Below are 25,050 nucleotides of genomic sequence, written 5' to 3' on the forward strand. Positions count from 1 at the left end.
TTGTAGTAAGACAAGAAAGCTATTTTAAAAATAGTGATTGGTTTTATTTAATCCTCACCTGAGGATATTTTTTCCATTGCTTTTCAGAGAGAGTGGAAGGGAGAGAGAAAACATTGATATGAGAGAGACACATTGATTGGTTGCCTCTTGCACCCCCCCCAACTGGGGCGGGGATTGAGCCTACATCTGAGACACGTCCCCTTGACCAGAATCGAACCCGCAACCCTTCAGTCTGCAGGCCAGTGCTCTAACCACTGAGTCAGACCAGCTTGGGCAATAGTGATTGGCTTTAAGCAGCAACTTAGAATATATATGCTTCAGTTCTTTCTTTTTTTTTGCTTTAGTTCTTTCTAATTATGCAATATTTATACAGATATACTGACTTGTTTTAAAATTCTCTGACAAAAAAACACTGTCAAATGAAAAACACTAAGAAAGTAGGTGGGGGCATGTGAATTAGTTGTTTACCTGAAGTAAATGGTAAACTGAAAAGACAGCTGTTATTATTGAAAACTTATTGCTAAGAGACCTCTTTTTGTTTTATTGTAGTTTTATAGTTGAATTTATTAATATAAAATAAGCTTATTTGGCAAGAAGGTCTATGCTACTGCGGCTTTAAGAATTAGAATTTTTATGGAGGAAATTAAAAATAGGTACAACTATATTTTGTTCTGGGGAAAAAACGAAAACTTTATATAAGAAAACTAAGGTGCTGAAAATCAGTGAGAGATGTTGATTATGGCAGACATGTATCCATTTCTATGTCCTTATTATTTAAAAAAATCTTTGCCTATAGATATCAAAATGGAAATTTGCAGCTCTGAAAAGCAGTTGGTTAGGAGCCTAAGCTATCTTTAGAAAAAATTTTTATTAAAATTATCTCTACCATCCTTACCCTCTTGCCTTAATACATTCATGTTGTGTCTCTTTATACCCAAATTCCTTAGTGTGATAAATGTTGTATTTAACTGATGAGATCAGGTCAATCTGTGTAGTCTGATTCTGAGTCTAGATTATTTCCTTTTGGATAACTTTTTGTTTTTATTTGTTTGTTTAAGGTTATATTTGGGAATTTAAATATCTTTTTGTTCAGCGCAATTACATCCAAGAAAACCTAGAGTTGCATACAACGCCATGGTCATCCTGCGAATGCCTGTTTGATGATGATATAAGGGCTGTTACATTTAAAACAAAATTTCAAAGCAGCATGCCCTCTTTTGTGAAGATGTCAGATTTAGCAACACACCTGGCGGATAAGTGTTCAGGTAAGGTCTTTACATACATAAGATATTGCTAGTTTTAATACAAGCAAAGAAGCTACCATTTGTGGTAAAATATGTAAGTATAAGTGAAATATAGATCTTCGTACATATCTGAACCAGATATTGGCATTATCTTAGCTCTTTGCCTACAGTCTTTTGAGGTTAATTTGTAATTATTAGGGATCACAAGGTGGGAACACGAATCTAGTTTCTTACTCTACATTGGCTGAATGCCGGATTAAAATTTTACAAGTTGTGTTAATTCACATAGGTATGTATATATGTTTTACAAGGTATAATTATGGACATTAGTATTATTACATCATAAAACTAAGCTAAGGGGAATACAAGTAGAAAACAAAAATAATACCTCTCAAAAAAACAACTTTTAATGGAATACAGAAATTTATTCTCAGAAAACTCTATATACTCTGTTCTGCATTGAAATACTTATTAACACTAATAGTTAATTTAAAATTAATATTTTTGGAAGATAAACACACGTGATAGAAAATTTACAAGTTTTTGTGCTGTTTAACTTTTATACAACTCTCAAAATAGAAAGTAGGTTGCTTATGGCCACAGAAGACTCTAGATTTATACTAACTGGTGAAATCTTGGGTAATGTTGTAGTGTACATAAGTTCCTAAAACAGTTTCATATTCGTGTGCCCCTCCTGTTCCGTCCCACCCCCCAAATCCCCACAAGCTTATGGAGCTGTTGACTGCAGAAAGGAATGCCATAGGCAGTTGAGGAGCTGCATTTAATTTGGTGTCATGGAGAAGTCAACTCTCTTATCTACTGCTTACATAAAACAGTTACCTGCTGGGATTGAAGACTTAGAATTAAATTTTAAAATAAAAAATCAACAAAATAGGTGGTCACAACTCTGATAATTAATGGTACCAAGGATATAGATATCCTCACCAGTTTGGGGGATGAGGCTGGCAATTGGGAGTATTCTTTTAAACCTTGGAATTACGCTCCCTACTGGGAAACCATGCAAAAATTCTGCACTGTTAAAAATCAGTCCCTGGTAGGCTGTGTTCAGAGAGGCTCTTTTAGCCATTTTCATTCTCTTCAGGTTCAACTATGAGGGCTGAATTCATAGTTTCTATCATTGTTTATGTGTTTTTAAGACAGAAATGGGGAGAGCACATGGAAGTACAAGCACGTTTTTCCTAACCTATTTCATAGTTAAATAAAAGGAGGAAGAAAGGGGGATCAACATGGGAGAATTTCCTAAGACAGTTTGCTCGTTTTACAAAGCTTAACAAAAGCCAGAGAGGGATGAAGTTGTGCCCGCCTCCTTGTAAAGACACGAAGATGCTTACTCCACATCACATCCCGCCATCAGCAGAGTGCCAGTGCCCAGCAGGCTGTAATCCCCTTGAAAGCAGAATCCACATTCATAATGAACTTTGAATTTTTTAAAGAGGTGTATAAATTTATAAAATGTTAGGAGTTTGTTAACATTCTCCTCCCCCAAAATTTTATTGCTTGATTTTAGAGAGAGGGGGGAGAGACAGAGAGAGAGACTTGTTCCCCTTATTTATGCATTCATAGGTTATTCTTGTATGTGCCTTGACCGGGATCAAAGCTACAACCTTGGAGCATTGGGAAGAGACCCTAACCAACTGAGCTACCTAGCCAGGGCTCTTCTAAAATTATTAAATTTTTTCATTAAATAGTTTCTTAGTGATTCCACATGTGTGTGGAAAGGTATGCTGTGGAGCCTACCTGCTCTGCTTTATTAGATGTGTTGACCACTATACACTCTTGTAATTCATGTAAAGGATACATGACATTATTGGAATAGATGGTCAAACAGTCTTTAGGCACTAAAAGACTAAAGCAAAGTGAAGGACTTAGGAACTGGAAAGTCGCCATTAATGGCACTCTCAAAGAATTAACCAGAAAAGAGACTAGAACAGCGAAATGGTGTTGACATAGAGTATATTACCTTTTAAAAGGATGAAGGAGAAAAAAGCTTTTTAAAAGCTTTAAAAAGGCTTTAAACTACCTGGCCCGTGTGGTTCAGTGGTTGAGCGTCAACCTATGAACCAGGAGGTTGTGGTTTGATTCCCAGTCTGGGCACATGCCTGGATTTTGGACTCGATCCCCAGTAGGAGGCAGCCGATCAATGACTCTCATCATTGATGTTTCTGTCTCTCTCTCCCTTTCCATTCCTCTCTGAAATCAATAAAGACATATTAAAAAAAAAAAAGAATTACTTGTTTTTTAAAAAAAGGCTTTAAACTGAATATGGAGAAGAAGGGAGAAGAATGCTCTGATAAACTCCAAGACCTCACTAGTATACAGTAAGGCAAAGATAAATTAGATAAAAGAATGTCTGGCAGATAATAGAAACTCGGATATTTTTGTGTTTTGTTTTGTTTTTTAGTATTTTTTTAACAGGTGAACGCATGAGCCAGTGAGTAGTGAATGAGCTGCTTGAGGTTCCTGATGAGTCACATAGTAAATGAGGACTCTCAGTGCTCACATGGCTATATAACTAAAACCCAGAGTATGGCTGATGATGGGCAGGGAATTGAAAAAGGAGATAAGCGAGCAGTATATTATTTTTGGACAAAATAGAGAATAGAAGAATAACTTACTTTCTATTTGGCTTTTGACAATGATCAGTTAAAAGGACAGAAGAGCCCAGCCGGGCACGGCTCAGCGGTTGAGCCGTGACCTAGGGCCAGTTTGATTCCCCGTCGGGGCACATGCCCGGGTTGCTGGCTTGATCCCCAGTTGGGGGCCTGCAGGAGGCAGCTGATCAATGACTCTGCCATCATTGATGTTTCTTTCTCTCTCCCCCCTTCCTCTCTATCTGAAATCAATAAAGATATATTTAAAAGAAAAAAAAAAATAGAGGGTAGGCAGAGAGGATATATTAGCTAGTTTTGAGTGTTTGAAAGGATTTTTTCTAAGAGAGATCAAACTTATTTTGCATGATTCCAGAGGGCAGGGAGAAAGAAAATATCCAATTCTTCAGCCAAATTAGCCAAATAAATCTTCATTCTAAGTTGCAAGCAGATCATTCCTTATATTCTAGGGTCAAGACTGAAGCCATACAGGAACAAGACAGGGTTGCCCTCTTTCACCATTTTTATTCAGTAGAGTACTGGAAGTACTAGCCACAGTGATCAGACAAGAAGAAAAAATAAAAGGCACCCAAATTGGAAAGGAGGAAGTAAAACTCATTCGCAGATGACATGATATTGTACATAGGAAATCATAAAGACTCCACTAAAAAACTACTAGATTTAATAAATGATTTTGGCAATGTAGCAGGATACAAAATTAACACCCAGATATTGATGGCATTTTTATACACTAATGTACTCTCAGAAAGAGAAACTAAAAAAAGTCCCATTTACCATGGCAACAAAAAAATTAAGATACTTAGGAATAAATTTAACCAAGGATGTAAAACACCTGTACTTGGAAAACTACAGGACATTGAAAAAAGAGATAGAGGAAGATACAACCAAGTGGAAGAACATACCGTGTTCATGAATTGGTAGAACTCATCATTAAAATGTCCATACTACCCCAAAAATCTAGAGATTCAATGCAATCCCTATTAAAATACCAATGGCATATTTCACAGATCTAGAACAAACACACCAAAAATTTATATGGGAACTAAAAAAGACCCCAAATAGCCACAGCAATCTTGAGAAAGAACAAAGTTGGCGGGATCACAATACCAGATATCGAGCTATATACTACAAAGCCACTGTAATCAAAACAACCTGGTACTGGCAGAAGAATAGGCATATAGATCAATGGAACAGAACAGAGAACCCAGAAATGGTCCCAAGCCATTATACTCAATTAATATTGACAAAGGAGGCAAGAGCATACAATGGAGTACAGACAGTCTCTTCAATAAATAGTGTTGGGATAATTAGACAGGTACATGCAAAAAAAAAAAGAAAAAGAAATTAGATGACCAAACTTATACCATACACAAGAATAAACTCGAAATGGATATATGACTTAAATATAAGTCCTGAAATCATAAAAATCCTAGAAGAAAATGTAGGCAGCAAATTATCAGACATTTCATGTAGCAAAATTTTCACTGATACATTGCCTAGGGCAAGAGAAACAAAGGAAAAACGTGAACAAATGGGACTACATCTGCACAGCAAAAGAAATCAGCATCAAAATGAAAAGGGAACCTACTGCACAGGAGAACATATTTGCCAGTGATACATCTGATAAGGAGTTAATTTCCAAAATATGTTAAGTACTCATGCATCTCCACAAAAGGAAGACAAACAATCCAATTAAAAAATGGACAGAGGACCTAAATAGACACTTCTCCAAAGGGGACATACAAATGGCCAAGAGACGTATGAAAAAAATGCTTAACATCATTAATCAGAAAGATGCAAATTGAAATGACAATGAGGTACCACCTCGCACCTGCCAGGATGGCTGCAATCAATAAATCAACAAACAGCAAGTCCTGGCGAGGATGTGGAGAAAAGGGAGCCCTAGTGTACTGCTGGTAGGAATGTAGACTAGTGCAGCCACTATGGAAAAAAGCATGGAATGTCCTCAGAAAATTAAAAATGGATCTGCCATTTCACTCAGTGATCCTATTTCTTGGAATATATCCTAAGAATCCTGAAACACCAATCAGAAAGAATTTATGCACCACTATGTTCATAGCAGCGTTATTTACAATAGTCAAGATGTGGAAACAGCCCAAGTGCCCATCAGTAGCTGAGTGGATAAAAAAGCTGTGGGACATTTACACCATGGAATACTATGCGTCTGTGAAAAAGAAGGGTCCCTTACTGTTTGAAAGAACATGGGAGGGACCTGGAGAGTATTATGCTAAGTGAAATAAGCCAGTCAGAGAAAGACAAATATCTTGCTTATAAGTGGAATCTATTGAACAAACTAAACTCACAAACAAAATAGAACCAGACACATGGAAGCATGGAACAGACAGGATTCTCAGAGGGAAGGGGGAGGGTCAAGAAGAGATTAACCAAAGAACTTAGATGCATATATGCATAACCCATGGACACAGACAATAATGCAGTAAAGGCCTGGGGAGGGGGTGGTAGTGGGAGGAAGGGGGACATCTGTAATACTTCCAACAATAAAGATAAATTAAAAAAAATACTGAAGGCATAAGTGAGTGAGATTATCTAGGAAAAGTGTGAGGAAGAGAAGAAAGCTGAGGAACGAGATCTTGAGTGTATCCTTTACAGTAAGTAACTGTAAATCAACTACATAATTAACCATGTTTGTAAATTATAATTTTGTCTTATAACTTATAACAGTTTTTGTTTGTTTTTTGTAGGTGTGATTCTAATCAAAGCTCAGATTTTAGAGCTGGTGTTTCATGTTACAGCAGCCCAGCAAATAGTTATAAATGCTCACAGTTCTCTGAAGAGCATTTTCTCCTCTCTCCCCAACATCACGTATACTGGCTGCGCAAAATGTGCAGTGAAACTAGACACAGATGAGAACAAGATCTACAAACAATGTTTTAGTTGCTTGCCATGTACTATGAAGAAACTGTACTACAGGTAAGGCAACTAAGCACGCCAATCCGATGGAAGACATTTATTTTTAGAGGGGTAGAAATGACCAAGAAATTACATTTATCAACTCTTACTTTCTAAGAGAACTAATTAGAGCTAATACAAGAGAACAAAATTTCCCGAGTGATAAATAGTATTTACGAAAGCAAAAACTGCTCAGTTAATCATAGCAGGATTTCTAAACGCAGTAACTGGGAGATTTTACTGTCTTGAAGAAGCTGAACTGCAGAAAGTTCTTACTTGGTTCACACTTTTAACCAAGATCTAAATGAAGAAATTCAGTCACCCACCTTAACAAATAATTGGAATTTAAAGGTTAAAAGTATTTTATGATCTAACCTTTGAGTTGTGGAATCTCGTGAGGCGTTTACTTTCTGTACTTCAGTTTTCACAACTGCACATTAGAAAATAAGGATCCCAAGTGTCCTGGTAAAATGGCTAACAGCTCGGTGAAAAACACATTGTTTTTCCGTTAATGAAAGTTCAGATTCTAGGACAGTCTCTTTTTACCTTGCAAATCACGTGCCTTTACAAAGCAGCGCTCAGGTTCCAGGTTAGAACACCATCATCCCCTCTCCCCAACAGGCCCCAAGCTCATTAGCAGTCACTCCTCATTCCCCCTTCCGCCCGATCAGCTTTTCGATTGTTCCCACTTTGGGCTGTTATAAATAACACTGATATGAACATTCACGTACAAATTATTGTGTGAATATATGTTTTCATTTCTCTTGGGTATATACTCAGGAGTAGAATTGCTGGATCATATGTAACTCTATGTTTAACCTTTTGAGAAACTGCCAAACTGTTTTTCAGAGCTACTGCAGCTTCGTGTTCTCACCGGCAATGTACGAGGGTTGCAGTTTCTCCCCGTCCATGTCAGCACTTGTTATCTGTTTTTCTTTTTGTTGCATGTGCTTTTGGTTGGTATATCTAAGAAAGGTATCATTTCTAAACCAAGATGATAGAGATTTACTCCTATATTTTCTTCTAAGAATTCTATAGTTTTAACTCTTACATTTAGGTGCATGATTTATTTTAAATTTTGTGGATGGTGTAAGGAAGGGGTCCAACTTCATTCTTTTGCATGTGAATATCCGGTTGTCCCAGTATTATTTGTTGAAAAGACTATTCTATCCCCATTGAATCATCTTGGATCATTGTCAGAAAGCTTATTATCTTTCTATCCCACTAAACTCTTAAGTTCTTCAAGTGAAGGAACCAGATCTGTCTTGTTCACTAGTCTATTCTGTCAATCCATTTTGACTAAGAACTGCCAGGCACAAAAGGTTTATTTGGGAATCTTTTAGGAACTGCATATTTGGAGACACAAATTGGGGTAGAAAACCAAATGTGTTCCAAGAGGGGAAAGAAAGGGAGAGTTTATAAAGACAGGAAAAGGGAGCTTCCAAAGGGATTATACAGTTCCTTGAAAGCTGTGGTTGACTCTGGCAAGCAAACTTACACTGTGCTATTTGTTATTAATTGCATATGTCTTTTGCTAGGTGAACAGTTTATTTCTTAATAGTTTAACGATACAGGACCACTTCTAGGAACTGTTGTGATGTAGCTATTTGTGCTTTAGTCCAGTTTAGAAGTTCAGTTTCACATAGAGGGGCTGTGCTAGCTCAGCCTCCTCGAGGTCTCCAGGCTGCATCTTAGATTGCCCACTTCACAGCATCAGTTCCATTTTGCTGTTTTTATTTTACAATACCCACTGCTTAGCATAGTTTATGGTACATAGTAGATATTGAATACATATTTTTTGAAATAAAGAATGGAGTAAGAGAGAGAGCCTGGGACAAGATTATAGCATGAAAAAGAAGAAAAGACCTAGAATAGTCATGCGGATAAAGGGGTAAGTAGGTTTTTGGAGGAGAAATCAGTAGCATTGTTTGAGCTATTACACTAAGTTCCCCTATATTCATAGCCTGTTTCTAAATTTTGTTCTCAATTTATTTCTTAAAAATTAATTTATTTTAAATTTTGTTTATTAATTGTATTTATTTTAAAAAGACCTAATACATACCATGGTAAAAATGCAAACTACAGAGGAAGGAGTGAAACAAATAATAAAGGTCATCTTCCGTATCCCCCCCCTCACATCAGTGCCACTTCCGTACCTGGTAGGAGCTTTTGCATATTCTTCCAGTAACTTATGCTCATACCAGCATATGTATATTTCTTCCTTTAAAAGTACATAGAGTAATATTGTTCATATTGTTTGTTCATGTTATTTGTTCCTTCCCTAATAGCACTTATAAATCTTCCTCATCCTTGTTAATGCCACATAGTATATACCATTGCATGATATACTGAAAATTATTTATTTGCTTCCCTATTTAGTGACATGCCAAAGAGTTTGTTTCTGATAGGAAAGAATCCAGGGGGAAAAAATAACTTGAAATTGTGATTGGGAAATATGTGGTTATCATCTTTATTTTTATTTCAAAAAATAGTTACACAACAGTGTAAAATAATGTTTTCTTATATTAGAATCTGAAATTTTAAAATGAATATGGAATAAATCTAATTTATTATTTTATCATTTGAAACTCTTTTTAAAAAGCCCTTCTCTTATTTCTAGGATGTTTTAGAGCATCCTAGAGTAATATTAGAAATTAAAATTAACCCTGCATAAAAACCCACTGCTTTTTGAAATATTGAATACATATTTTTTGAAATAAAGAGTGAAGTAAGAGAGAGAGCCTGGGGCAAGATTATAGAATGAAAAAGAGGATACGACCTAGAATCATCATGTGGGTAAAGGGGGGGATTTACACATTTTTTAAAATGTGAAAATCTTTTGTAGGCCAGCTTTAATGACCATTGTTGATGGAATATATAAGGTTTGCATCCATGTAGGATCAAAGCTGATAGAGAAGATTCTTCTCAACATTTCTCCTGACTGGCTCAACAGAGCTGTAGGTAAGATATCAGCACACCATGGAGAGGCTATTCTTGGGGAAACCATTCATTTCAGGATTGTATTGGAGCAGAAAGAACACTAGATTTTAAATTAAGGCTTAATTTCTGCCAGTATAAAAGCAGAAGGGTAATTTAGCTTGAGTGAAGCACAAGATGGTATAAGGTAAGACTTGCTCTACACCTATCAGCACACGAGTAGAGGGAAGAAAGCACCTCGTCTCCTCTTACTCTAAAGTGTCAGTTGGTAAGCAAAACACTAGGATCCTAGTTTTGTAAAATTATATTGGGGTAACATTGGTTAATAACATTATATATATTTGAAATCACGTGTACAACTTTCTAATGCATCATCTGCATATTGCACTGGGTGCTCACCACCCAAAGTCTAGTCTCTTCCCATCATCATATGTTTGACCCTCTTTACCCTCTTCGTACCCCTTCACTCTCTTCCCCTCTGGTAACCGGCATACGGTTACTACCTTAGTTTTTTATCTTCTGAACCTTAGTTTTATACTAGTTAAGTAAATGAATGTGTGGCACTGTACATATGAAAATAGTCTACTGTCAGTGGAGTGGATTTGCGGTATCTTTAGCTGTGATGCCAGGTATAGTCACTGGCTGACGACAGAGCGAAGATAACCCATTTATCAGATGACCCAGCTTCATACCTTTCCTCATCAGTCTCAGACTCTCTAAGCAGATGAGGCAGTCTCTTAATAGTGGATTTTTTTCCATCTTGTGTGTCTAGTAATTTTTGCTTGAATGCTGAACATTACATATAGAACAATACAGACTGAGGTAAACAGAGTTTTTTTAACCTGGAAATGGGCATGCCTGTTTTCCTAGACCTTTACTGGGAGCAGGGGGTGGGCAGAGTAGAGTCAATCTTGTTAGACATTGAGTTGGATTCAAGTTTGTTATTGCTATCTTTACCTTCAGGTCACCACTGGCCTCAGATTCCTCTAACATTATCTTGTGCTTATGCCAGTTTTCCCTAATATTCCTGCTCTACCCTCAGCTTTAACCCTTCACTCTGCACCTGGGCCTTAGAGAGAGTTCCTCTTCACGTTCTTACACCTGCCCAACTTGTACACACTCTGTTGGTTGGTATTTGGTACATCCCAGCCTGGTAGTGGGGGCAGAAGTGAATTTCTTTTATTTATTTATTTATTGAATTTATTGGGGTGACATTGGTTAGTAAAACCATACAGATTTTGCCTGGCTGGAGTGGCTCAGTTGATGGAGCATCATCCCATGCACCAAAAGGTTGCCAGTTCGATTTCCGGTCAGGGCACATGTCTAGGTTGCGGGTTTGATCCCTAGTTGGGGAGCATATGGAGGGCAGCCAATCGATGTTTCTCGCATCGCTTTCTCTATCTCTCCCTCTCCATGTCCTTGGGTGAGGATTAAAAAATAAAATATAAAAAACAAAAAACCATATAGGTTTCAAGTGTAGAACTCAATAAAACATCATCTACGTACTGCATTGTGTGCTCATTGCCCAGAGTAAAGTCTCTTTCTGTTCCTATTTATCCCCTTTTCCCACTTCCATTCTCCCCACCCCCTTTCTCTGTGGCTGTCACCACACTCTTGTCCATGTCTGTGTCATATTACACACACACACACACACACACACACACACACACACACACACACACATATATAATTTTTTTTTTTTGCTTAATCCCTTCACCTTTTTTTACCCAGTCCCCCTTCTCTCTGACAGCCGTCCATCCGTTCTCTGTATCTATGAGTCTGTTTCTATTTTGTTTGTTAATTTATTTTGTTCATTAGATTCCACATATAAGTAAGATCGTGCACTGTCTTTCTCTAACTGGCTTTTTTCACTTAGTGTAATAATCCCCAGGTCCATCCCTGCTGCCACAAAAGGTAAGATTTCCTTCTTTTTTACAATCAAGTAGTATTTCATTGTATAGATGTCCCACAGCTTTTTATGCACTCATCTACTGATGGGAACTTGGGCTGCTTCCACATCTTGGCTGTTGTAAATAACGCTGCTATGAACAGGGATGCATATATTCTTTCAAATGGGTTTATTGGGTTTCTTCAAATATATTCCCAGAAGTGGGATTGCTGAGTCAAAAGGTAGTTCCATTTTTAATTTTTTGAGGAAACTCCATTCTGTTTTCCACAGTGGCTGCACCCGTCTGCATTCCCACCAGCAGCGCACAGGGGTTCCCCTTTCTCCACACCCTCACCAGCACTTGTTTGTTGATTTATTGATGATAGTCATTGTGGCAGGCATGAGGTGATATCTCATTGTGGTTTTAACTTGCATCTCTCTGATGATTAGTGACACTGAGCATCTTTTCATATGTCTCTTGGCCATCTATATGTCCCCTTTGGAGAAGTGTGTATTCAGATCCTTTGTCCATTTTTTAATTGGGTTGTTTATCTTCTTGGTGTTAAGTTGTATAAGTTCTTTATGTATTTTGGAAATTAACCCCTTATTCAGATGTATCAGTGAATTTGTGCTCCCATTTGGTTGGTTGCCTTTATTTTGTTGATGGTTTTTATTGCTTTTTTTTTTTTTTTTTTCTTTGTTTCCCTTGTCTGAGGAGATATGTCAGCAAAAGTATTGCTACTGGAGATGACTGAGATTTTACTGCCTGTGTTTTCTTCTAGGATTTTTATGATTTTGTGACTTACATTTAAGTCTTTTATCCATTTTGAGTTTATTCTTGTGTATGGTGGTCTAGTTTCATTTTTTTTTGCATGTACTAGTACAATTTTCCTACCACCATTTATTGAAGAGACTGTCTTTACTCCATTGTGTGATTGCCTCCTTTGTCAAATATTAGTTTACCATAAAGGATGGGTTTATTTCCTGGCTCTCTGTTCTGTTCCATTGACTTATCTATCTGTTCTTATGCCAGTACCAGGCTGTATTTTTTAAAAGAACATTTTTATTGATTTTTTTAGAGAGAGAAGAAGGGATAGGGAACGAGAGAGAGTGATACATCGATTGGCTACCTCCCACACGCCCCACCACTGGGGATCTACAGCCAGGCATGTGGCCTGACTGGGAACAGAGCTGGCAACCCTTGGTACATGGGACGATGCCCAACCAACTGAGCCACACCGGCTAGGCCCAGGCTGTTTTGATTACAGTGGCCTTTTAGCATAGTTTAATGTCAGGTAGTGTGAGTCCTCCAACTTCGTTCTTTCTCAAGATTGTTGGGGCTATTTGGGTCTTTTGTGGTTCTTTATGAATTTTTGGAATATTTGTTCTAGATTTGTGAAATATGCATTGGTATTTTAATAGGAATTGCATTGAATCTGTAGATTGCTTTGGGCAATATGGACATTTCTTTTTTTAATCCTCACCTGGGGATATGTTTTTACTGATTTTAGAGAGAGAGGAGGGTAGAGAGAGTATGGACATTTTGTTGTTGTTATTAATCTTAACCTGAAGATATTTTTCCATTGCTTTTCAGGGAGAGTGGAAGGAAGGGAGGGAGGAACACACACACACACACACACACACACACACACACACACACTCGGACTGGTTGCCTCCCACACACGCCCCTACCATGGGCTGGGAGCAAATCCTTAACCTAGGCACGTGTCCTTGACCAGTAATTGAACCTGTGACCCTTTGGTGTGTGGGCCGATGCTCTAACCACTGAGCAACATGGGCCAGGGTAAGAGTTTGGACATTTTAATGATGTTAATTCTTCCATTCCATGAACAGTTATTTTTATCTTTCTCAGTTTATTTCTTCAGTGTCCTATAATTTTCTGAGTATAGGTCTTTTACCTCCTTGATTAAATTTATTCCTAGGTACCTTGTTTTTAAATGATGCAATAGTAAATGTGTTTGTTTTCTTAACTTCTGTTTCTGATAGTTCATTATTATGTAAAAATTGGTATGTGAAATTCCACCAATTTCTGAATATTAATTTTGTATCTTGCCACTTTACTGAATTCATTTATCAGTTCTAGTAGTCTTTTGGTAGAGTCTTTAGAATTTTCTGTGTACAGTATCATGTCATCCACAAATAGTGACGGTTTTACTTCCTCCTTTCCAGTTTGGATGCCTTTCATTTTTTCTTCTTGTCTGATGGCTGTGGCCAGGACTCCCAGTACTATGTTGAATACAAGTGGTGAAAGCTGACATCCTTGTCCTGTTCCTGATCTTAAGGGGAACACTTGTAGTTTTTGTCCGTTGGGTATAATGTTGGCTGTGGGGTTTTTCATCTATGGCCTTTATCATGTTGAGGTGGGGAGTGAGTTTCTGATGCTGGTCCAGCACTAATCTTACACAGGCCCTGTGTCTCTGGGTCTTGGATATGGCGCCTTCTCGGTGATACTGTCCCTCCTGCCATGGCAGCCAAGCTCTGCCTTGTGTCTTTGGTCTTGCATGGCCTTACCTCTCTCCCAGCAGTGGAGCACCACTAATAGTCTTGATCCAGGTGATTTTCTGCCTCTGCCCAGGGGATAGCAGGATTTTTCTCATAGCTGTTCTCAGTCTTCCATGGGTCCTCATCTGTACTCTTGGGCCACAGGATTTTCCATCCTTCCTCCAGCAGTTTAAGGCTTTTGTTCCTTAAGGGAGTGGTCTTGAGTGGTGTTCTGTACTTTTTCTAATGGCAGCTTCTACCCTTCTCCAGGCCTTCACCACAGTTAGAAGCTTTCTCTGATATCTTGCCCTTTGTCCAGTCTTGTGAGCATGTGATGGAGATGAGAATAGCCTGTGAGGCTGCAAACTCCCCTTGACTTTTACAATTAATTGAAAATTTAAGCACATTCTTCTTCCTTGTTTGGACCTGCTTCTTTCTGAGCTCTGCCTTAGGTAAACCTGTGCTCCTCTTACATCTGTCCTTACATTTCAGTCTTTTTGGCTGCTGCACAACCTTGGTTTTCTCATGGTTCAAAAAATTGGAATTTTATAATTTTTCAGCTTTTTTCTGATGATTGTTAAGGCAGGAGCCGTGCTCTTTTCAGCTTTCTACATCCTAACTGAAAGTCTCTGTGTTTTATTTGATTTCTTTATTAATTTTCATTCTTTTGGCTGTTTTCATTGCTTTTCTCAATTTCTTAAATTATATTTTCAGTCTTACCTCTCATTTTTTGCACAGTGTCAATTAGTCTTTATTTTTCAGAGAAGCATTAGTCTCACCAAGGCTGTGTCTGTTTGCCCATTCTGGAGACAGTTCAAACCACACTTCTTGATATTTAATGAAATTGTAACCATAAGTGAAAATGTGGGCACCTATTTTAAAGTGGTCACCAGACTATTCACACTGTCACTAATCTTGATTTTTTTTAGCTTATCAAATTGAAAATACAAATATTTTAATCATTTTAAAGAATTTCACACCTCTAAAACTGGGTCATTGGCCCTTCAGGAGTCGTAGAAAGTCTGGTGATGTTGGTCAGGGAACATAGTCAATAGTGCCTTGTTTGTCTAGTATTGAGCAACCTGCTAAATAACTTGATTAGATGTCCTAAAAAAAGAAGAGGAAAAATATGGGACAAATGCAAAATACAATGACATTTCTGTCTATAATTTTAGTATTTTTATACTTTTATATATTTTTATATCAAGATTTAATATTCATTAAGTAACTGATTCAAGGTTCTGTTATATAAACAATATGTATATATGTCTGTATAACTATAAGAACTGTAGACTGGATAAAAATGAGTACTTTTTAAAATAATTTTCTTTTAATTATAGTTGATATACAGTATTATACTAGTTTCAGGTGTACAATCAGTGATTAGACATTTATATAACTTACAAAGTTTTCTGGTATTTGTTGTTTCTGGTATGATCCACTTTGAGTTAATTTTTATATATGAGCACAAAGAGTAGGTCTAGTTTCATTCTTCTGCATGTGGCTTTCCAATTATCCCAGCACTGTTTATTGAAGGGTCTTTCTTTTCTCCATTGTATGCTTTTGGCTCCTTTGTAAAAAATTATTTGCCCACATACATGTGTTTGTAACCTTTGCCATTTTAATGATATGTCTTGGTATGGGCCTCTCTGCGTTCATCTTGATTGGGACTCTCTATGTTTCCTGGACTTGTACAGTGGAACCTCAGTCCTCGAATGTAATTCATTCTGGAACTCTGTTTGAGAAGTGATTTGTTTAAAAACTGAATCATTTTATCTCATTAGAAATAATGTAAATTGAATTATTTCATTCCAGACCCCCAAATGATTTCGTTTTAACCTTTCTTATATATAATACACATCTAATGTACTGTTTAATCTATGCACAAACACTTTTTTTCTTAAATTTATGAAACCACCCCTTTCTAGCCTTAAACGAATCACTTCCAGCCCTTGTTCCAGGGTGTCTTTCAGGAGGTCAGACGCAGCATCTTTGCTTTTTCACATGTCACTGCCTCCGTAATGCTGTCACCGGCTAACTGCTTTTCCTTTACCCAAATCAACCAGTTTTTCTACCTTTTCAGTTGCCTTTGATTGTTGTTTTGTGAGGACTTTCACACCCTTAGCAACATCAGCACCTTGATGGCCTCTTTATGTTTTAAAATTGTGCTAATCATCCATTTCACCAGCAACCAAAGCAGAAAACCCACAAAAATCTTCACAGTACAATTTCCTGAGATGTTAACAATTCGAGATTTAGTGGTAAATTGATTTGCACTCTCTCCTTTGTTTGTGGCCTGAGAGACACTTTTTGTCATGCTGATGTATCAGCCTGAAAGAGTTGTCAGGCTGAGAACCGAAGTTTTGTTCAACAACTGAGACACTTCTTCTGTGGACAACTTGGTCGAGAAATGAATAGTCTGAGATGGGAGATGTTCAAGAACTGAGGTTTGAGAGTATGTCTTTTTTCTTCACCAGGTTAGGGAAGTTTTTCAGTCATTATTTCTTCAAGTAGGTTTTCAATCCCTTGCTCTCTTTTTTCTCTATCTGGTACCTCTGTGATGGGGATGTTTTTATGCTGGATGTTGTACCAGAAGTCTTTTAAATTATCCTCTTTTTTAAAAAATCCTCACCCAAGTATACTTTTTCCATTGCTTTTCAGAGAGAATGGAGGGGGGAGAGAGGGAGGGGGGAAGGAGGGAGGGAAAGAGAGAAACATCGATGTGAGAGAGAACACTGATTGGCCGCTCCCCCCACACCCCAACTGTGTTGGGGATTGAGCCTGCAACCCAGGCAGTGCCCCTGGCCGGAATCGAACCTTGGACCCTTCAGCCCACGGGCCGATGCTCTAACCACTGAGCAAAACCAGCTAGGGTGCTATTCTCATTTTTAAAACTACTTTTTCTTTTTGCTGCTCGATTGGGTGTTTTCTGCTACCTGTCTTCCAAATCGTTGATTTAAACATCTGCTTCATCTAATCTATTGATTCCTGCTGGTGCATTATCCATTTTAGTTATGACAGTCTTCATTTCTGTTTGCTTCTTTTTTATGGTTTCCATGTCTTTTTTTAAATGCTGTTGAAGTTCTCACTGTGTTCCTTGAGCATCCTTATAACCAGTGTTTTGAACTCTGCATCTAGTAGATTGCTCGTCTCCATTCTGTTTAGTTCTTTTTGTGGAGTTTTGTTCTGTTCTTTCATTTGGGACCTGTTTCTTTCTCTCCTTATTGTGGCAGCCTCCATGTTCTTGCTTCTATGTATTAGGTAGAGTTACTACGTCTCCCAGGCTTGGTAGAGTGGCGTATTATATTAGGTGTCCTATAGGGTCCAGTGGCACAGCGTCCCCGATCACCCAAGTTGGGCACTACAGGTACACTGCCTGTGTGGGGTGTATATACCCTCCTTTTATATTGAGCGTTGATTTCTGTTGGCATATCAGTCAGAGGGTTTTACCCCCAGGCCAGTTAGCTGCACTGTGGAGGATCAGCTGTGCAGGGATCTGCTCCATGGACCAGGACTTACTTCAGTGGAGCTCTGGTGCCTGCTGAGTCTGCCCCTTGAGTGTGTTGCGTGTGGAGGTGGTTGGGTGGTGCTTCAATGCGGTATGAAACTGTCCACTGGGTGTGCTGGCTCTGGAGCCTCCCAGGAGATGCAGGGCAAGATCAACTGCTGCCTATATTCTGCCCACGGCCACCCAGCATGAGCTTCAAAGCTATCTGCAGATGCTACTCGTGCTGGGCTTGGAGGTGCCCAGAAGAAGCCAATTGTGAACCAAGTGTGGCTGCTGCTAGTGCTGGGCTTGGGACCACTTAGTGAGAGGTATAGGGCATGCTGACGCCAGATGATGCTTGTTTGGGAGATTTTAGGAAAGTCTGAAGCCTGAGCCAAGACAGGCCATTTTTATAGAAGAGGCACTGTAGCACTAGCTGGTTTGGCTCAGTGCTTAGAGGGTCAGCCCACAGGCTGAAGGGTCCTGTGTTCAATTCCAGCCAAGGGTACCAACCTTAGTTGTAGGCTTGATCTCCGGCCCCGGTGGGGGGGGGGGTGTAGGAGGCAACCAATCAATGTGTCTCTCTCACTTTGATCTCTCTCTCTCTCCCTTCCACTATCTCTGAAAAGCAATGGAAAAAATATCCTCGGGTGAGAAAAAAAAAGAAAGAGAAAGAAAGGCACTGGAAACAGCTGGACTGGGCCTGACCGTTGCAGGGGGTGGGGTCTCAGGGAATCACCAGGGCAGGGCTAATGGTGGAGTCTCAGATAAGGCGCCCCCCTGTTTACTCTTTGGAGGGGTCAGCAAAGGAACAATGGCCTCTGCCCTACTTCTGCCTGGGGGAAAGCTGCCCCTCCAGCTTTCACCCTAATATCAGACAATTCAGTTCCTCCCATATGTCTCTGGTGCCTTTCGAGCTGCTGCCCCAGTGCTGGAGCTCAGAGCAAGTGAGTCTGAGTAAGTCCATGTGTGGGCCCTTTAAGAGGAACCGCCTGGGACTCCAGCAGCCTCCGTCCCACTGAGCCTCAATCCCCGCTGGTTTTCACAGCACTGGAGCCCCGGGGCTGGGGGCCTCGCTCCTGGGCGGGGGGGTACCTCTGCAGTCAAGATGCCCCTCCCAGTTTTTATCCCCCTCACATGGATGTGGGACCAGCCTATTCACGCCCCCACCCTTCCTACCAGTCTCTGATTTCTCATGTGTGTCCTTAGCTGTAGGAGTTCTGTCCGGCTGGATTTTAGGCAGTTCTGAATGATTTTGGTTCTGTAGTTTAGTTGTAAGTGTGGTATGGTTGTGGGTTGTTGCCAGTTTCGTGTTTACCTACAATCATCTTGACTGGAAGCCTAAGAATTCTTTCCTGATAACAGATTCCTTCTGTTTCAGGCTGAATTTAAGAAAACTTGAATCTCAGTTTTTCTATTGTTCTAAGAAGCCAGTAGCTGCACCACAATGGCAAATGCTGTCAGTTTGAACAATGTGTTATCTGTGCCTTCTCTCCCTGATCAGCAGGAGTTGCATGCCATCATCCTAGTGTGCCTTCAACAACCTGTAACTAGAAAGAGAAGGGAGAGCAAGAGAAATTTAAAGTAGGATTGGTACTTGAGAAACCACAGGAAACAGTGAGCAGTGCAATGTGTGCGTTTCTGCCTGCCAGGAAAGGATACTAAGAGCTGTACATGTGTGTTCCATCCTTGCAGCACCCCCATCAGAGGTCACCTACGGCCTGGTTGCAGCGGACTTGCTCCAGTCCTTGTTGGCAGCCGGCAGTGCACCTTGTGTCCTGAAGGTGCAGAGCCTCTTCCTGTTAGATGGAAACAGCTACCCGCTGCAGCAGGATTTCTCCCTGCTGGACTTTTCCCCTGACGTGTGAAGCATGCATCCCATGCCCTTCGCTGAGACCAGGTGAAGAGACTGCAGGCGCTCAAGGAGACTAAAGTGATTTGTTTGTTGTTTTTTTAAATCCTCACCCAAGGATATTTTTTTCCCATTGCTTTTCAGAGAGATTCGGGGAGAGAGAGAAAGAGAAACATCGATGTGAGAGAGACACATCAATTGGTCGCCTCCTACACACGCCCCAACCAGGGCCCGGGATTGAGCCTGAACTGAGGTACGTTCTCTTGACTGGAATCGAACCTGAAACCCTTTAGTCTGCAGGCTGACACTCTAACCACTGAGTAAAACTGGCTGGGCTGAAATGATTTTTTAAAATATGTTTTTATTGATTTCAGAGAGAGGAAGGGAGAGAGAGAGAGAAACATCAATGATGAAAGTGAGTCATTGGTCAGCTGCCTCCTACACGCCCACGACTAGGGATTGAGCCCAAGACTTGGGCATGTGCCCTGACCGGGAATCAAACCATGACCCCCTGGTTCATAGGTCGACGCTCAACCACTGAGTGCAACACCAGCCCTGCTGAAATGACTTGTTTTTGAAGCAATGAATGACAGGGCTTTTGCTTGGCATTTTTAAATATACAGGGGTGGGCAAAAGTAGGTTTACAGTTTTGAGTACACGAAAGTTTATTCTTGTATTGTTTATTAATTACTGTATTATTTTCCATACTAACAACTGTAAACCTACTTTTGCCCATCGCTGTATTTTATAAAGAGCTAAATAAATATATTTTATACAGAGCTAAGTATGTAAAATAAAACTTTTTTTCTCAGAAAATTCTGTTAGGGTTTTTGTTTTTGTGTTTTCCTTTCTTGCTTCTAGAGCAGTGATTTTGAACCTTTTTCATCTCACAGCACACAAACTACTAAAATTCTGTAGCACACCAAAAAAAATACGTTTTTTGCCAGGCTAACAAAAAATTAGGTATAATTTAGATTCATTCACACTGGATGGCTACTGTTGTGTTGGCTGTTGTCATTTTTTTGACAATCTAAGGGAAAAGAGGTCAGTGCCCCTGACTAAATAGTCAGGTATCACATGTGTTAAAAATTCTTGCAGCACACGGTAGAAAATCGCTGTTCTAGAGAAATGATCTGGCAGTAAAGGCAATCCCTTCCCAAGGAATGAAAGGTTCACTTTATATAGTCCTTGCTATATTCCAGGCACTGTACTGAGTGCTGGGGATACAGGCGTAAGACGCTTCCTCAGGAATTGCCTTTCTGCTGTACTCACAAATTGGTTTTCCTTATTCCTACTTTAATAGACTCAGCAGGAGATGATTCCTTAATTGTAAGTACACATAATAGTGGGTTGGTTTGAATAAGCCCAAGTTTAGACAAGTTCGAGATGAGTATGTCTGCTTAGGAAGAAGCATTGGAAACAAAGAAGTCAGGGCCATGTTTCATTTTCCAGAGGGAGGAGGAGCTGTATTGTTACTTCATTCCCAGGATTTCAGTGCCTTACTGAGTTTACTTACCAACACACATTTAGCAATTGGTTTTCTCATTACGATTGTAGGAGAAGCTCATATAAAATGGTGGCACGTAGCCTGTAAGTCTGGAGTTTGTTGAGAGTTAATAGATTAAGAATGTTGCTTGAAAACAATTAAATTCATGATGAAATGAACAAATTTATTTTACTATGTCTGTGCTTTGTGAAATTCTTATACATAGTTCATTGAAATTGTTTTCTCTAATTCAGGGTGTTTTTTTCTTTCTTTTTTTAAAACTTGGTTTCCCTAAAAATGAATCTCGGGAGTTTTGTGATTCTCCCAAAAATATGCAAAAATGTGTATGGGAGAGTGCAGACACACAAAAGTTCATTTTTCAGTGGAGAAGGGTCCATGCCTTTCAGTAAATCCTTAGAGGCACCTTTGACCAAAAAAAAGTAAAAACTTTGTGAGTTAATTTGTGGGAAAGGTAAGGAGATTAGACCGAAGAATTTCTAAGGTCTTATCTAGCACCAGTAAAGGTGGGTAGAGAAAGAGCTGTTCTATTTTGTATCTAGAGATACTAGAATTCAAACAAAACAGTTGGCTCCCCTTGGTAATTCGTGTACGCCCTCTAATCCATGCTCTTTCAACCATAGCCTCAGTAGGAGCAAATTCAGAGTTCCGGTGTGAAACCTGCCTCTTCAGTGTAAGCCCACCAAGAGGGCTATCCTCTTAAGTTTGCCCTTCTTGCCTAATTCCTGTATCAACCAAAACGTAACCCCCTAGAACTGACGGCTCTTCACATCCTACTCAGAAGAAGCCTTTAAGCCATTTTAAATGAGACAAAGAGCGCCAGATCACACCAATATCTCCTCACAGCCTTTGGCTTACATTTCATGGGCTAACACTTCCAGGAACCCCTGTTTAGACTGAAACTGTTACCTCCTGTCCTGAGGGATCAGATTTAGCTCCAGAGATTATTCTCTATCTAATTGGGATCCTTGGAGCCTCAGCTCATAGCTGTGTTCCTTACCTGAGATGTGCAAGGGAGTATATTCAACCTACTTTGTTCATTTTCATAAAACTCAACTGGGTAGCCTGAGTGTGTAGGAATTTAGTGGGTCTACATCTGGCATTCTAGGTAAATTCTTCATCTGCTGATAGTTCAGCGGAGGGGGCAGCTCTTCCATCTTAGAGGCATGCGTCTTTCTCCCCACTAGTGAGATCTGTGCTAGATTTCCTTTTACATCTTGGATTTTGGGGACAGAGGTCTGATCTTCAAGTGGGATGACAAAGTTGGACCCATGATTCCCCTGCAGACATTTGCTGAGAGTGAGCCACGTGTTAGGGACTGGTAATACTAAGAAGTGAGTCCATAGACAGGCTGGTGGGGAAACATTTAAACAAAATAATAGTAATAATAGTACTAGGATTAAACCTGTGTGGAAAAGGCAAAAGAGGCAATATAATAAGTTTATTAGAACTGTTGCAAGTGATAAAAACCCAACTCACTCTGGCTTGAGCAAAAAATGGGAGATACTCTTTCATGTAACTGAAAGTGGTACTAGCTTAAAGCACAGCTGAATCCATTGGCTTGAATTATGTGTCGGGTTACACCAACCCCTAATTCTTTTCCTTCCCTCTATTTGTCCTGTTGCTTTCCTTGCCTTGTTCTCTTCCCTGTCCTGTGTTTCTTTTCCCCACTCTCCCGCCCTTTGCCTCCATCTTTCCCTCTTTTCTGTACCTTTCCCACCTATTGTCATGGACGAAAGATGACTGTAGGAAGCCCCAAACTTTCCTCTTTACGGAAAGAGAGACTCTTTGCTAGTGTCACATAACAAATTTCATGGAAGGACTCTCATGGAATCTGCTTGGTTTCCTGCCCTCCTCCTGTGACCAGGGGTGGATGGGACACTGGGACTGAAAAGACTAAAATCACATAGGATGCAAGGAGCCCTTTGTTGATGAAGGGGTGCCCGAGGCAGGCACAGACATGTCCATGGCAATGGGAGATGCAGGAAGGCTTCATGGAGGAAATATTCAACCTGCAGTTAAAAATATTTTCACCACAAAAACAGAGTGATGGGCATACAATAGCATGGCATACTTGGGGAAATGGAGCATCTCAAATGGGGCTGAAAAAAATGAATAACCTTCCCCCCAAATGAACAGGAGAGACGTAAGACATTGCAGCAAAGACAACACATTTCGAAGAAATCTTAACTCACAAAGCAATGGAGGTTTTATCTACAGGTTCACTTTAGTGCGTGAAAACATACTGATTGGCACAAAGCATTGAATTACATTTTTTTTAAAAAAAAATATCTTTATTGATTTCAGAGAGAGGAAAGGAGAGGGAGAGAAAGAGATAGAAACATCAATGATGAGAGAGTCATTGATCAAGCCCACAACCCGGGCATGTGCCCTGACCGGGCATCAAACCCCGATCGCCTGGATCCTAGGTCGATGCTCAACCGCTGAGCCACGCCTGGCCGCTGAATTACATTTTTTAATGATACCAATTCTTCATAAACTAGAACACTGGTGTGCTGGGAAACCACAGGTTCTGTCAGCTTCCAAATAACTAAGTCACCATTGTAGCTCAGGCTCTGAAATAAGGGTTGCTATTAACATAAATTAGAAATTGAATCTAAAGACATCGATGATAAATTGACATAACACTTCATGCTCTAAAATTCACATTCATGGGGTTTGAAGTGGATCAGAAGAGGGCTTTTGTTCTGTATGCTGTCCTGCAAGAGTGGGTAGACAGTTCTCCAAAGTTTAGACAGGATGACCTTTTCACAGTGGTCATAAATTATCACCACCCCCAGGACTCTCCTAAATTGCGGTGACCCGAGGCCCCCAGTTTAAGACTAGTCTTACATTACTGTAGGTTCAACACAGCTCACATAGTTGACCATGGGCTATGACGTGGCTTTCTTAGAACAAAACATCTGTGATTTCTCAGAACATTATAGAATGAAGCAGAAAAGCTAGCTATCCCTGTTCTTTTAGATGCTAAATTCGTACCCTGGAGGGTCTCTAGGGGCAGTACAGGTCATGGATCAGAATGATTAGAATGAAGTGTTCATTTTTCCTAGGAAATAAATACTGGCCCTTGTTTTAAAGTCAGTATGGGGAGAAATATGTGAGAGGGAATGAGGTTTACCAGTCAGTTGTCATTCTGTCTTTGGAGGTCTTGAACTTGGTTTGTTATTAAGAAGTTCATTCCACCCTCTGCTTCCAGCTGGAGGGAGGGCATACATTTTCACTGAGACAACTTCTCCCCGTTCCGTCGCCAGTCCCGATGCCCAGCTCCTCCCGTGAGCTGGAGCAGGGAGGAAAGAAGGAAAGGGGGCAGGAGTCTCCTTACAAATCGGCTCCCACTATGGTCCTGTCATCTGATGCTCTGCCCTGCCAGTGTCCTGACTGCTAATGTCTTCTGCCCAGGGGCACCCAACACTCCTTTGCCTGGAGTGCATGCGAGGGTTCTTGGGGGGGCTTGTCATTCTTACAAAGTACATGCACAGTTTCTTGTCATGGGAAATCAAGCTCCTCCTTCGTCTCTTCAACCCCTTAACTCCCTCCAAATGTCACCTCCTCTCTCCATCTTGATGCCTCCGATTCACTCCACCCCATGCTCAGATAAGTACAGCAGAGCAGGTCAGCTATTCTCTGCACAATCAGACATAAGAGAAGCAAAGGAATTGTCCTTATTTGCATAATATATAGTGCAATTTAATTTATATAACATTGGGATCATACTGCCTGGAACAATCTCACCAAAGTGGTATAGTGTTGCCCTGGGTGTGGAATTAGGGCCTGGTTTTACTTTCTCCTTTATTATTATTTTTATCTGATAGAACAACTAGGAAGATTTCCCTAATTTCTAGGGAATAAAAATCCTCTATATTAAAAAGCTCACTTCTCAAGTATAGAACAACATGATATGATTTTGATCATAGACACTAATACCACATAGTAGATGTAGATACTTCATGGGTGACAGCTGACCACTCAGTTATGCCCCTTCTCTGGCCATATCTATACTGTTTAGTTTGATCCCTTGGCAGAAATTGATTCTTCAAAGATAGTAGGATGCCTG

The 25,050-nt window shown here is 39.8% G+C and overlaps 1 protein-coding gene across 6 annotated transcripts in view; it reads left to right on the forward strand.

Annotated features, from left to right (window-relative positions):
- The window catches only part of SHLD2 (shieldin complex subunit 2), a 114,245-nt gene extending 90,994 nt beyond the window's left edge, over positions 1 to 23,251 (forward strand). For all 6 annotated transcript variants that reach the window (XM_081158049.1, XM_081158045.1, XM_081158044.1 and 3 more), the window contains 4 exons: positions 1,059 to 1,265; positions 6,598 to 6,826; positions 9,651 to 9,766; positions 19,315 to 23,251. In XM_081158049.1, coding sequence (XP_081014175.1) covers positions 1,059 to 1,265; positions 6,598 to 6,826; positions 9,651 to 9,766; positions 19,315 to 19,487 — 725 coding nt within the window. In that variant the 3' untranslated portion in view covers positions 19,488 to 23,251. The remainder of the gene's footprint in view (positions 1 to 1,058; positions 1,266 to 6,597; positions 6,827 to 9,650; positions 9,767 to 19,314) is intronic.
- Positions 23,252 to 25,050: the final 1,799 nt, after the last annotated feature.

The sequence above is a fragment of the Miniopterus schreibersii genome (genome assembly GCF_964146895.1).
Source record: "Miniopterus schreibersii genome assembly, chromosome: 14".
NCBI classification, from domain to species: Eukaryota; Metazoa; Chordata; class Mammalia; order Chiroptera; family Miniopteridae; genus Miniopterus; species Miniopterus schreibersii.